The 15,473-nt window shown below is 42.6% G+C and overlaps 1 protein-coding gene across 4 annotated transcripts in view; it reads right to left on the bottom strand.

The window, feature by feature from the left end:
• SLC17A5 (solute carrier family 17 member 5) overlaps positions 1-15,473 on the bottom strand; it is a 60,806-nt gene that overhangs the window by 2,792 nt on the left and 42,541 nt on the right. For 3 of the 4 annotated variants that reach the window (XM_017871329.1, XM_017871332.1, XM_017871330.1), the window contains 2 exons: positions 12,942-13,089; positions 5,016-5,106 (listed from right to left, as the gene is read on the bottom strand). In XM_017871329.1, the coding sequence (XP_017726818.1) occupies positions 5,016-5,106; positions 12,942-13,089 (239 nt within the window). The remainder of the gene's footprint in view (positions 1-5,015; positions 5,107-12,941; positions 13,090-15,473) is intronic. The other variant, XM_017871331.1, reaches the window with a different exon arrangement.

Here is a 15,473-nt window from a genome sequence, read left to right as displayed (position 1 = left end):
CACACACGGCCGGGCACGGTGGCTCACGCCTGTAATCCCAGCACTTTGGGAGGCCGAGGCGGGTGAATCACGAGGTCAGGAGATCAAGACCATCCTGGCTAACATGGTGAAACCCTGTCTCTCTCTATACTAAAAATATAAAAAATGAGCTGGGTGTGGTGGCGGGCGCCTGTAGTCCCAGCTACTTGAGAGGCTGAGGCAGGAGAATGGCATGAACCCGGGAGGCGGAGGTTGCGGTGAGCTGAGGTCATGCCATTGCACTCCAGGCTGGGGAACAAGAGTGAAACTCTGTCTCAAAAAAACAAAACAAAAAAAAAAAAAAAAACCGGCTGGGCATGGTGGCTCATGCCTGTAATCCCTGCACTTTGGGAGGCCGAGGTGGCTGGATCACCTGAGGTCAGGAGTTCAAGGCCAGCGTGGCCAACATGGTGAGACCCTGTCTCTACTAAAAATACAAAAATTAGCCAGGTGTGGTGGCAGGCGCCTGTAATCCCAGTTACTTGGGAGGCTGAGGCAGGAGAATTGCTTGAACCCAGGAGGCGGAGGTTGCGGTGAGCTGAGGTCATGCCATTGCACTCCAGGCTGGGGAACAAGAGTGAAACTCTGTCTCAAAAAAACAAAACAAACAAACAAACAAAAAAAACGAGGCTGGGCACAGTGGCTCGTGCCTGTAATCCCAGCACTTTGGGAGGCCGAGGTGGGCAGATCACGACATCGGGAGATCGAGACCATCCTGGCTAACAAGGTGAAACCCCGTCTCTACTAAAAATACAAAAAATTAGCCAGGTGTGTTGGCCAGCACCTGTAACCCCAGCTACCTGGGAGGCTGAGGCAGGAGAATGGCGTGAACCCGGGAAGCGGAGTTTGCAGTGAGCCGAGATCGTGTCATTGCACTCCAGCCTGGATGACAGAGTGAGACTCTGTCTCACAAAAAACAAACAAACAAACAAACAAACAAACAAACAAACAAGTAGACCAGGCATGGTGGATGCCTGTAATCCCAGCACTTTGGGAGGCCAAGGTAGGTGGATACCTTGAGCCCAGGAGTTTGAGACCAGCGTGGGCGAGGTGGTGAAACCGCATCTCTACAAAAAATGGAAAAAGTAGCCGGACATGGTGGTGCACACCTGTAGTCTCAGCTACTTGGGAGGCTGAGGTAAGAAGATCACCTGAGCCTGGGGAGGTTGAGGCTACAGTGAGCCATGATCGCGCCACTGCACTCTAGTCTGGGCGATGGAGACCCTGTCTCAAAAAACAAACAAACCCAAACAAGCAGTAGAACTAGCAATGAGGAAGTGAAAGAGAAGGCACTGGGAAGCCAGTAGGAGGTCATTTATTTGGGAAAACAGGAGAAACGTGCAGAAAGAAACACCCTGTGGTGTATAACCTGTGGTGGTTATACTTGTCTGAGATGAATGCATTTTAGTGAAAAAAAGGCTTAGATACTCATCTTAAATTCTGGGGAGCAATCAGTCAATAATTACATCTTATACCAGAAAAATGTTTGAAACAGCTTCTTAGGATTACTAAGACAAAGCTGCCCTGTGTGGTCTCTGGGATAAAATAATACAGTGTTATCTGAAGGCAATGAGTGAACTTAAAATCAATCATTGTACTAGAAGTCTCACACAGCTCCTAGTTTGTTTTTTAACAAAAATTCCACCAGTTTTTAGAGAATACTGTTTTGTTTATAACAACATCGAACCTCAGACACACTTTGAATTTTAATTATTGCATTATTTATTTATATGCTGACTCATGCCACAAAGTTTTTGAGGCAGTGCTCATTCCATAAAGTAAGAAATTACAGGCTAGGCGCGGTGGTTCACGCCTGATATCCCAGCACTTTGGGAGGCTGAGGCGGGTGGATCATTTGAGGTCAGGAGTTCGAGACCAGCCTGGCCAACATGGTGAAACCCCATCTGTATTAAAAATACAAAAATTAGCCGGGTGTGGTGGCACTTGCCTGTAGTCCTAGCTACTTGGGAGGCTGAGGCAGGAGAATCGTTTGAACCCGGGGGGCGAAGGTTGCAGTGAGCTGAGATCACGCCACTGCCCTCCAACCTGAGGGACAAGTGAGACTTCGTCTCAAAAACACAAACAAAAAAAAAAGAAAGAAATTATAATTGTCAAGTGATTCTTGAACCTGGGAGGTGTGTGCTTTTCCTTTTTTAAAATAATAAACTTTAGAGTTTTCTTTGGCCAGGTGCGGTGGCTCACTCCTGTAATCCCAGCACTTTGGGAGGTCGAGGCAGGTGGATCACCTGAGGTTGGGAGTTTGAAACCACCTGACCAACATGGAGAAGCTCCATCTCTATTAAAAATACAAAATTAGCTGGGTGTGGTGGCGCATGCCTGTAATCCCAGCTATTCGGGAGACTGAGGCAGGAGAATCGCTGGAACCTGGGAGGCAGAGGTTGTGGTGAGCTGAGATTGCGCCATTGCACTCCAGCCTGGGCAACAAGAGTGAAACTCCGTCTCAAAAAAAAAAACACACACACACAAACCAAAAACAAAAATTAGCCAGGCATGGTGGTGGGTGCCTGTAGTCCCAGCTACTCAGGAGGCTGAGGCAGGAGAATCGCTTGAACTTGGGAGGCAGAGTTTGCAGTGAGCTGAGACTGCACCACTGTACTCCAGACTGAGTAACAGAGTGCAACTCCATCTCGAAAATAATAAAATAAAATAAAATAAGTTTTATTTATTTATTTTTTTGAGACAGGGTCTCCTGCTGTCACCCAGGCTGGAGTGCAGAGGCATGATCAGAGCTCACTACAGCCTCAAACCCCTGGGCTCATGCATCCTCCTGCTTTAGCCTTCTAAGTAGCTGGGACTACAGGTGCAAACCACACCCAGCTAAAACAATGATATCTTTTTAACAGCATTAAACAAATGCTATAACATATCCCAAATCAAGCGCAGTTCCCACTTGTAAACATAAAAGACTTTAATTCGGGAATCCATATTTCCCTAGCAGAAGTGCTGGCATTATCAGTAAGTGAAATTAACACATGGTAGTGTGCTGACTTAGGTTCTGGTGTTGCCACCCCACTCCATGAGGACAAGGACAATGTTAAACATTTTGGACATGTTATATTGAGACACAGAACTTTAGAAAAAGCATTTCTACAACATTCCTTTTTATTAAGTGAGAGGAAATAGTAACAGGGAGGTACTGCATCACTTAAGGAATTAGAAACGGTAGATGTGGAGAAGAAATAGGAACACTATTTGTGGGGAACACATATATGTCTGAAATCAGTATATTTGGTAATAAGAAAGTCTGTAAGTATGTCCTGGAATTCTTTTTTTTTTTTTTTTTTTTTTGAGAAGGAGTGTGGCTGTGTTGCCAGACTGGGGTGCAGTGGCGGTATCAGCTCACTGCAACCTCCGCCTCCTGGGTTCGAGCAATTCTCATGCCTCAGCCTCCTGAGTAGCTGGGACTACAGGAGCCTGCCACCACACCTGGCTAATTTTTGTATTTCTAGTAGAGACAGGGTTTCACCATGTTGGCCAGGATGGTCTTGATCTCCTGACTCTGTGATCCGCCTGCCTCAGCCTCCCAAAGTGCTGGGATTACAGGCGTGAGCCACCGCGCCCGGCCGTATGTCCTGAAATTCTAAGGATTACACACGGCGTTAATTTTATCACAGAGACAAAAGAGAAAATTACCTCTTTCAGAGGTTTGAGTTAGCCTCTTAAAGAATACCTTATATACCTTTTTTGAAGGTTAGAAAATCAAAGTTGAAAGGTGCCTTTGAGGCCTTATTTATATTTTAATTTATTTTGAGACAGTTTCGCTCTTGTCATCCAGGCTGGAATGCAATGGCATGCTCTCAGCTCACTGCAACCTCCACCTCCCAGGTTCAAGTGATTCTTCTGCCTGAGCCTCCCAAATAGCTGGGATTATAGGTACAAGCCACAAAGTCCGGCTACTTTTTTGTATTTTTAGTAGAGATGGGGTTTCACCATGTTGGCCAGGCTGGTCTCACACTCCTGACCTCAGGTGATCTGCCTGCCTTGGCCTCCCAAAGTGCTGGGATTACAGGTGTGAGCCACTGTGCCTGGCCATGTATCTAGCATATTAATAAGCACCTAAGAAATGCCTGTTGAATAAATGTTTGACTGTTTCAGGGGTTACTAACCCTTAAGGTGGCTCATTCCATAAAGTAACAGCTTTGAACAAAGAATTTTCCCAATGTCTCTTTATAACTTCTCTCAATCTGTCTTTGTGGAACTGCTGAGAATAAGTCTCCATCTTACATTTAGTAGCCTTTCAAATATGTGAAGACACCTTTTATGTCTTCCCAAATTTTCTGGTTCTCTAAACATTCTCGGTTATTTCAACTTTTCCTCATTAATCCTCACATGACTTCCTGATACCTCGCCTTCATGGGCCTACTTTTGAATAATTTTACACTGTCAATTTTATTTGTTCAAATCAAAACAAAATTATTTGTCTAGTATAATATCACAACTTTTTTTGAGATGGGGTCTCACTCTGTCACCCAGGCTGGAGTTCAATGGCATGGTCTCGGCTTACTGCAACCTCCGCCTCCCGGGTTCAAGGGATTCTCCCGCCTCAGCTTCCCGAGTAGGGGACTACAGGCACGTGCCACCACACCTGGCTAATTTTTGTATTTTGAGTAGAGAAGGGGTTTCACCATGTTGGTGAGGCTGGTGTTGAACTCCCGACCTTGTGATCTGCCTGCCTTGGCCTCCCAAAGTGCTGGGATTACAGGCATAAGCCACCATGCCCCGCCAATATCAAAACTTTTAACTACTTGTGTGGTTTCAGCTACGTCTTCATTTGACTTAGTTCTGTTGTTCTGTCTAAAATCCAAAAAGTGTTCTTTGAAAATATACTTTCCCATCCATTAAGGCATTTAGCTTTTGTTGCTAAAAGAATTTCATAAGAACATTTAGAATTTTACACTTAATTAAAATACACTGAACTTTGACACAGATGTGCAGCTCCAAAACCTTTCCAGTTTACAAGTAAATTATCTACTTACATCAGGGGTCAGACTTTTAGCAATGACGGGCCCAACCATTCCTGGAATAGTGGCAAATGTATTTGTGATGCCCAGGAGGATACCAGCATACCTGCAGAAACATTTTCATAGAAGTTTATTATTGTGCTACACATTTAAACAGCTTCATTCTTTCCTTCTTTTTTTTGAGACAGAGTCTCACTCTGTGGCCCAGGCTGGAGGGCAGTGGCATGATCTCAGCTCACTGCAGCCTCTGCCTCCTGGGTTCAAGCGTGCCTTAGCCTCCTGAGTAGCAGGGACTACAGGCATGCACCACCATGCTGGGCTAGTTTTGTATTTTTAGTAGAGCCGGGGTTTCACCATGTTGGCCAGGCTGGTCTCGAGCTCCTGACCTCAAGTGATCTGCCTGCCTCAGGCTCCCAAAGTGCTGGGATTACAAGTGTGAGCCACCACACCTGGCCGCTTCTTTTAATAGACAGCTATTCTGCTCCAGGTTGTGTTCTTGTGAAATTTTATGTCTAAATAAAATGTCCTATTGAAATGGGATTTTATATTCAGCTGGTGAAAAACTTGCATTTCAATAGTTAAGTAGCATTTTAACATTACATAGAGGAACACAGCCATGGAAATAACCCCTTTTATAATGATATAGGAAAGTTCTGAGATATCATTTTCATACAGAAAGCATGGCATGTCTAGCTTAAAGTTTTTTAAGTTAAAAAAAAGTTTATTTCCTGATTTGAAAATTCAATTGTAATTAATTTTGAAAATTAATAAGAAAAAAGAAAAAATAAGTAAAATTACCTATAATCCTATAATTTTCCTCATAGAGATAATCAACATTAACGTTTTGTAATATCCCAATTATTTTTTGCTATCTGTATATATTTCAAGTATATTATTATAGACATGAGATCATATAAAACATACAATTTACTTGTTCCATTAATTTGCTTTTTTTTTGAGATGGAGTCTCTGTTGCCCAGGCTGGAGTACAGTGGCGCAATCTCGGCTCATTGCAACCTCCGCCTCCCGGGTTCAAGTGATTCTTCTGCTTCAGCTTCCTGAGTAGCTGGGACTACACGCACATGCCATGTAGGTCAGGCTGGTCTCGAACTCCTGATCTCAGGTGATCCACCTGCCTCAGCCTCCCAAAGTGCTGGGATTACAGGTGTGAGCCACTGTACCTGGCCCAATCATTCATTTTTAAAATTGCTGCCTCTTTTTTGTTTTTTGGAGACAGAGTTTCGCTCTTGTTGCCCAGACTAGAGTGCAATGGCATGATCTCGGCTCACTGCAACTCCACCTTCCCCGTTCAAGTGATTCCCCTGCCTCAGCCTCCTGAGTAGCTGGGATTACAGGCATGCACCACCATACCTGGGTAATTTTGTATTTTTAGTAGAAACGGGGTTTCACCATGTTGGTCAGGCTGGTCTCGAACTCCTGACCTCAGGTGATCCGCCCACCTCGGCCTCCCATAGTGCTGGGATTATAGGTGTGAGCCACTGCACTTGGCCTAAAATTGCTGTCTCTTTACTAGGATGTTTGTCCTGTATATATTCATGAATTCTGGACTGTGAAGATTGTATCTCTTAGGTATCATTTCGCATAATCTTACACCTCCTGTATTTCCTGTACACTGATAGTTTCTAGACTCTAAATCCTAGGGGGTTCATTGGATTTAGGTTTAATGTTTTTGGTAAAACAAACAAACAAATAAAAAAACACTTAAAGGTGGTGGAGGAGTTCAGTTAAAAAAATTCGGCTTAACTAATTTGGTTATGTATAAAGATCACAAAGTTTTATGTTCAAAACTTGTGCATACACACAGCACTATAACAAAACCATGAGGCACAGATCTTTTTGGCTTATCCCCTTTAGGGAGTGTATCTATATTAACCAAGCTTGGCAGAGCCTCTCTTTTTTTTTTTCTTTTTAAACCATTAACACCTTGGCAGTAAGAGGAGTCAACGGCAATGCTGCCAGCCTTTCCAGTGACAGATATTAAGTGCAGACGAATGCCGTGAAATTCTAAATGTCAGCAACAAGAAGCTCATTCAAGTACTTATATTTCACTTGGCCAGGACAGGCCATGAAAGATTGATGACTACGTGGAAGAAAACAAGTTGTATGGACTCAGTCTGGAGTTTGTGCTGTTGGAATACTATTGGAATTAATAGCGAATCCAGGCAACAAAATTACCATAGAAAAATCTCTGTTTTGGGGCCAGGTGTGGTGGTGCATGCCTGTAATCCCAGCATTTTGGGAGGCCGAGGTGGGTGAATTGCTTGAGCCCAGGAGTTTGAGACCAGCCTGGGCAACACGGTGAAACCTCTCTCTACAAAAAATAAAAACACACACACAAAAATTAGCTGGGTGTGGTGGCTCATGCTGTAGACTCGCTACTCAGGAGGCTGAGGTGGGAGGATTGCAGGAGGATTGCTTTAGACTGCAGTGAGCCGTGATCTTGCTATTGCACTCCAGCCTGGGTGACAGGGGCTGACCCTGTCTCAAAAAATAATTAATTAATAAAATAAAATCTCTATTTCAGTCTATAGAAGTAAAGGCCTATAAAATCCAAGTACACATTTATATGTTAATAGGAATATTATTTATTGGAAAACCTTGTATCTATTTACTTTTTATTGGAAAACCTTATATCAGACATGTTCATAAGGGTTTTATATATCATATTATATCATTTTAATTATAAAATCAACCCCATGAGGTAGGATTATTTTCATTTTATTTTTTAAATTTTAAAATTTTATTAATTTTTTTAGAGATGGGGTCTTGCTATATTGCCCAGCCAGGTCTTGAACTGCTGGGTCCAAGTGATCATCCTACCTTGGCCTTCCAAAATCTTGGGATTACAGGCAAGAGCCACTGCAACCAGCTGGATTATCTTCATTTTACAGATGAAAAAAAAAAACCATAAAATGTCACCCAATTTGTCTGATTCTGAATCAGTACTTAATATTATAATGTTATAATCTACAATGCTACCTTGTTAAAAAACAAAACAAAACAAAAAAACAGTAATCACTGGAACCAATCTGTAGGAAAGATAAATTTTCTCATGCTTCACTTTTCACCACAAGCCCTGGTGTTGAATGCTTGTTTATGGTCCTCCAGTGCTCTTGTTCTAACTAGTAGAGTGTTACACTGAATGGGCCCTCATTGTTACCACAACAAAAAGCAACTATGAAAAACATAAGATATGTAACCTCCAATAAGATATGTAGCCACGTAGCCAAGACTCCCGCAACTAGAAATAACTGGTGTGCTTTGAACCAAGAAATCCCAGTTGGAAAAGAAAAACTAAAAAGCTCATCTGAAGAGCTGAATCAAAATATAAGAAAGTTATCCTTTGAGCTAGAACCGCGAGGTTTAAACATACACACATGCACACACACACACTAAGGGAGATAAATAATTTCGATTTTGGGCTGAACCCAAGAGGCGGAGTTTGTGGTGAGCTGAGATCGCAGCATTGCACTCCAGCCTGGGCAACAAGAGCAAAAATCCATCTCAAAAACAAAACAAAACAAACAACAAATAATAATAATAATTTTGACTTTGATGAGATTTATTTATTTTATTTTTTTGAGACCGAGTTTTGCTCTGTAGCCCAGGCTGGAGTGCAGTAGCGCAATCTCTGCTCACTGCAACCTCCGAACTACTGGGTTCAAGCAATTCTCATGCTTCAGCTTCTTGAGTAGCTGGGATTATAGTTGCCCGCCACCACACCTAGATAATTTTTTAGTTTTAGTAGAGATGGGGTTTCACCATGTTGGCCAGGCTGGTCTGGAGCTCCTGACCTCAAACGATCCACCCGCCTCAGCCTCCCAAAGTGTGGGGATTACAGGCGTGAGCTGCCATGCCCGGCCTACTTCCATTTGAATAGCTGTGTCTCAGTCAGCTGAGAGCAAGTACAGCAGTCCTCATTATCTGAGGCATAAAGGCACTTGCTTACCATCCTCCTAACTGCTACAACTATTTGCTGGCCTCATTTATGTTACTAAAACTGTTTAGCTTCTTATGATATCTAGATAAATGTCTTTTTTGGCTTATAAGACTCATAAGATTTCAGAGTTGGACCTGGGTCTTTAAGATGTAGACTTCAACCATCCACCTGATGCTTGAAGCTCAGGCACAGGATTCCACCTGCTGCCTGTCCAGCATTATACTTCATGACATGAAGCACCATCCTCCAGGCCAGCTTAAGCTTACACAGACACCAGCAGGAATCATGTTACTTTCATGTTTGTGTCTTCAACATCTGGTACAGTGCCTGGCACAGTGTTTCTCAAATGACTAGATCTGTTAATCAGCATGCTATTACACTGAAATTTAGTAGTGACAAATTTATCTAATTGTACATCCAATTCATCTTTCTCCACCTTGTCCAAAAGGGTATCTATCATAGGAGACCTGGCTGAAGTCCTGACATATCAAATCTACTATATTTTCTTTATTCTATTAGGCTAAAAATTACATTGAGAAATTAGACCGTTTTGCCATTTTGGCTCTTAGTGACCCAGTGGTGGCTCTTTAGTGGTCAGCATTTTCCTTTCTGAAAGCACACCAAACATCACTTTAATATTTTACTTGGATTGATCTGTGACCCTGGTCACCACACCTGACTCAAAGTTAGCCAGAAAACAATGACATTTATTGCATTATATGCAAATACATTTATTGCATTATGAGCAAAGTGTTCTGTGTGTGCTCTATTTAATCTTCACAATGAAGGTAGGTACCATGGATATTTTTTTTTTTTTTTTTTTTTTTTCATCTTTTGACAATAGTGCTAATTTTCTTTCTTTTCTTTTCTTTTTTTTTGAGATGGAGTTTCACTCTTATCACCCAGGCTGGAGTGCCATGGCTCACTGCAACCTCCACCTCCCAGGTTCAAGTGCTTTTCTGCCTCATCCTCCCAAGTAGCTGGGATTACAGGTCCTACCACCCCACCTGGCTAATTTTGTATTTTTAGTAGAGACAGAGTTTCACCATGTTGGCCAGGCTGGTCTTGAACTCCTGACCTCAGGTGATCTGCCCGCCTTGGTCTCCCAAAGTGCTGGGATAACAGGCATGAGCCATTGCACCTGGCCAATCAGAGCTCCAATTTTTATCCAATGATCAAATTTTCTTTCACTGCCAGTTCAAGAGAGCAGGGTTGGGGGCCCTCATCAGATTCCAGAGATTCTGACAAGACTTCAGGAACCTGATGAATCCTAAGCTATCTTTTAGATTTATTAAATGGAGTGGGTGACTTACCACCTTCTTCTGGCTGGATGGCTGCTGAACCAATTTTACGTTCCTTATAATTTTATTTTTTTTTTGAGACGGACTCTCACTTTGTCACCCAAGCTGGAGCACAGTGGCGCAATCTCAGCTCACAGCAAACTCCACCTCCCAGGTTCAAGCAATTCCACTGCCTCAGCCTCCTGCGTAGCTGGGATTATAGGTGTGTGCTACCATGCCCAGCTAATTTTTGTATTTTTAGTAGAGACAGGGTTTCACCATGTTGGCCAGGCTGATCTCGAACTCCTGACCTCAGGTGATCCACCCACCTCAGCCTTCCAAAGTGTTGGGATTACAGGCGTGAGCCACAGCGCCCGGCTCAAAAATGACTCATATTTATTCACATCTTCATGTGTTATAGTGGATGTTACCGATGGATTCCTCAGCATCCATTCCCACTCTCCACCTCCATCTGTGTAGCAATAATGACGTCTGAGGGGCACTGACCCTTTGACCTCTAACTTTTGGGGTAGGTGCTGATTTTCCTAAAGTCACATGACATTCTCTTGGCCATTGGGGTTGGTTCATGTGACTCAGTTTGGGTCAACCAAAATGAAGCCCAGGACTTATTTCCATGGTTGAGAGAGGAAAAGATCCTTTTCTTTCTGCTTGATGTGAATGAAGAAGCATGTAGTCCTGATTGTTGCTGGCAATCATTTCATTGTGTGATTTTATAAGCAGACCCAGTCTTAGGATAAAACTACTACTGTAAAAGACAGAGCGTGAGAAAGAAACAATCTGTGGTGATATTAGTAGGCAGCTGGATATCAGCTCTTGCCTGAAGCCTATTATCTCTGGATACAATTAAGTGAATCAATAGATTATGCTGTTCAGCCCAGTTTGAGTTAGTATTTCTATACTTCAACTAAAAACATCCTAAGCGATAACATAGCCTAGAACTATTTCTCAAACTCTCAATTCCCATATCCCTTTGACTATTCGTCAACTCTAGGCTTGACAAAACCTCAAATCTTGGCTAGGCGCTGTGGCTCACGCCTGTAATCCTAGCACTTTGCGGGGCTGAGCCGGGAAGATCACTTGAGGCCAGGAGACTGAGACCACTCTGGACAAGAAAGGGAGACCTAATCTCCACAAAATATTTTTTGAAAAATTAACTAGGCATGGTAATGTGTGCCTGTAGTCCCAGCAACTCAGGAGGCTGAGCAGGAAGGATTACTTGATCCCAGGAGTTTAAGGCTACAGTGAACTACAATGGCATCACCGCACTCTAGCCTGGGTGACAGAGTGGAGCTTATCTTAAGAGTATTTATTGAAGGGATAGGAGACTGAGGATTCATAGAAATCAGAAGATTCTGTAGCAGTCCAGGTGTGAAGATTTTGAGGTAGTGAAAAGAGGGTAAAAGTCCATCTGTCTTTTCTCCAAAATAAATTCATATCCATTATTTTTACAAATAAGGTGTATTAAAACTTTTGGGTTAAAATATTTACACAGCTCCCTTATTTACCTTGTCAATTGGCACAAAATGGTTCTAGAAGTATGTGGCTCAGAGAATGTTTCCAGAGAGGTAGCTGTAGAAAGAATTTTGGGCTTAAAAGTAAAAATTTTAGGTTCAAGTTTTGGCTCTATCATTTATTATATTAGTTGTGTGCTGTAAGATAAATCACTTCTCTTAAGTTTCTTTAGCATTCAAATAGGGCAAAAATACTTCATAGGAATGCTTTAAGGGTAAAATGGATAGTGTTTATGAAAGTGATGTGTAAACTATCAAGTGCTACACAAATATATTTGCACATAGGTAATATAGTTAGACAAATCAATTGGTCTACTATTTGACATTCATTCATCTGACAAAATGCCTACTGCATGCCAAGTGCCATGGTGAGCCCTGAGGACAATAAGGGAGTTTCTGCCTTCACAGAGTTCCTAGTCTAGCTGGGTGAACAGACACAGTTATAATAAGTTATTGCAATGTTCTAATGAGAGCACTGTGGACAGAGGTGATGAGAGTTAAAAGTTTAAATTTAGAAACAACATCCTGCTTTAATTATTGTGTAAATTAAAATCTTGTAAAGAATTTAAACTCATTCCTATAGTAGTAAAATCCATAGAGGCAGAAAGTAGAATATTGGTTGCCAGGGCCTGGGAAGAGGGAGAAATGGGAGATGGTGTGTAATGGGTACAGTTTCTGTTGAGAAGATGATATTGTTCTAGAGATTGTTGGTGGTGCTAGTTATGTAACAATGTGAACACTTAATGCCACAGAACTGTATACTTAAAAATGTTAAGTTTTATGTTATATCTATTTTATCAGGTTTTTTTTTTTTTTTTGATGGAGTCTTGCTCTTGTCGTCCAGGCTGAATGAAGTACAATGATGCAATCTCGGCTCACTGCAACCTCTGCCTCCTCGGTTCAAGCGATTCTCCTGCCTCAGCCTCCTGAGTAGCTGGGATTACAGGTGCCCGCCACCATGCCTGGCTAATTTTTGTATTTTAGTAGAGACAGGGCTTCGCCATGTTGACCAGGCTGGTCTCAAACTCCTGACCTCAGGTGATCCGCCTGCCTCGGCCTCCCAAAGTGGTGGGATTACAGGCGTGAGTCACCGCGTCTGGCCTTTTATCAGGATTTTAAAAAATATAATTTAAAGTCAATCACAGCAAATCTTTATATTAGTACTCACGAAGGAGCAATATCCAGATGGTTAATGCTAAATCCAGAAGAGCAAAAGCCTCCCAGTGTTGTTGATATAGTTAGGAAAGCAACCGCCAAAGAATAATCACAGCCAATGAAGCCAGCAGCTACCAGGAATACTGCAGGTCCAATCATTCCTAGAGTTCAAAAGTTATAAAAGGGAAAAATACCCAGCATTAATATTTGCTCTACCTTAATATGGTATAAGTCTGAAATTTGAAATTGCTGCCACCTACTGTAGAAACACTATATTGCCTGGAAGACTAACAAATTTCATGAAAAAAAAAAAAAAAAACTGCTGGAAAACATGGGCGTAATACAACTAATATACTATAAAAGGAAAATCTCATTATGCAATGTTATTAAATCTACATGTGGCCAAAACTCAGCTAAAATTCCATGGTGTTAGAGAAGAACAAGACAAGAACAACTTAAAAATACGTTTCTAGAGAGAAGCAATAGCTGACAATAGAATGTGATTTAAAATACATATAACCAAAGGAGATAAACTAAATAATAAACTCTATTGGATGAGGTTAGAAAAAGACTCCATCTTGCCTGGGTGTGGCAGCTCACGCCTGTAATCCCAGCACTTTAGGAGGCTGAGGTGGGAGAATCACTTGAGGCCAGGAGTTTGAGGCCAGCCTGGGCAACACAGCAAAACCCTGTCTCTACGAAATATTGAAAACAAAATTCACCAGGCCTGGTGGTGCACACCTGTAGTCCTGGCTGCTCAGGAGGCTGAGGTGGGAGGATTGCTTGTGCCCAGAAGTTCAAGGTTACAGTGAGCTATGATGGCACCACTGCACTCCAGCCTGGGTTGTCAGAGCAAGACTTTGTCTCTCTTTTTTTTTTTTTGAGACGGAGTCTTGCTCTGTCGCCCAGGCTGGAGTGCAGTGGCATGATCTCGTCTCACTGCAAGCTCCACCTCCCAGGTTCATGCCATTCTCCCACTTCAGCCTCCTGAGTAGCTGGGACTACAGGCACCCGCCACCATGCCTGGCTAATTTTGTTTTTGTATTTTTGGTAGAGATGAGGTTTCACCACATTAGCCAGGATGGTCTCGATCTCCTGACCTCGTGATCTGCATGCCTCGGCTTCCCAGAGTGCTGGGATTACAGGCGTGAGCTACTGCGCCTGGCTAGAGACCTTGTGTCTTAAAAAGATTTTTAAAAATCTCTGTCTTCATTCTCTCTCTCTCTCTCTTTTTTTTTTTTTTTTTGAGATGGAGTCTTGCTCTGTCGCCCAAGCTGGAGTGTAGTGGCGCGATCTGGGCTCACTGCCACCTCCGCCTCCCGGGTTCAAGTGATTCTCCTGCCTCAGCCTCCTGAATAGCTGGAATTACAGGCCTGGGCCACCACACCCAGCTAATTTTTGTATTTTTAGTAGAGCCAGTATTTCACCATGTTGGCCTGGCTGTTCTCGAACTCCTGACCTCAAGTGATCCCCCTGCCTTGGCCTCCCAAAGTGCCAAGATTACAGGTGTGAGCCACCATGCCTGGCTTTGGTTTTTTTTTTCTTTCCCACATAATCTGCAGGAATCCTCCCTAGTATTAATAACTGATAAGAATACACATTGGTCATTACAGGCAGTTAAGCATAAAATACAATAAGGGACTTAATAAGTGGGCTGTCAGTTTTTCTGTGTCTATTAGTTAGCAGTGCTATCTAATAGCTCTCTGTGATGATGAAAATGTTGTATTTGTATATACTGCAACTGAGGAACTTTAAAAAAAATTTCAACTAAATTTATTATTTACTTTCTTGTTTTTTTGAGACAGGGTCTCACTCTGTCATCAGGCTGGAGTGCAGTGGTGCAATCATGGCTTACTGCAGCCTTGACTTTCCAGGCTCAAGTGATCCTCTGCTTTGGCTTCTTGAGTAGCTGGCACTACAGGTGCACACCACCATGTCTGATTTAATTTAATTTCATTTATTTTATTTATTTATTTTGAAATAGGCTCTCATTCTGTTACCCAGGCTGGAGTGCAGTGGCGCAATCTCGGCTCACTGCAACCTCCACCTCCCAGGTTCAAGCAAGTCTTGTGCCTCAGCCTCCTGAGTAGCTGGGATTACAGGCGTGTGCCACCATGCCTGGATAATTTTTTTTTCCACTCTTTTTGCCCAGACTGGAGTGCAGTGGCACAATCTTGGCTCACTGCAACCTCCGCCTCTGGGTTCAAGCAATTCTCCTGCCTCAGCCTCCTGAGTAGCTGGGATTATAGCCACACACCACCACGCCAGGCTAATTTTTGTATTTTTAGTAGAGATGGGGTTTCACCATGTTAGCCAGCCTGGTTTCGAACTCCTGACCTCAAGTATCCACCCACCTCCGCCTCCCAAAGTGCTGGGATTACAGGCAAGAGCCACCGAGCCCAGCCAGAGTCTTTCTATAATGTAATTACTGAAGTATAGTCACCAAGACTTCCAGGGTCTCTACTGGGGACCTTAAAAAAGTTAAATGATTGTCTTAGATAGTTTTATTTATTTATTTATTTATTTATTTATTTATTTATTTATT

This window comes from Rhinopithecus bieti, unplaced genomic scaffold (assembly GCF_001698545.2).
Source record: "Rhinopithecus bieti isolate Rb0 unplaced genomic scaffold, ASM169854v2 scaffold_4709, whole genome shotgun sequence".
Lineage (NCBI taxonomy): Eukaryota > Metazoa > Chordata > Mammalia > Primates > Cercopithecidae > Rhinopithecus > Rhinopithecus bieti.
Note: the sequence above shows the minus strand (reverse complement) of the source record. Positions and strands in the feature narration are given on the sequence as shown.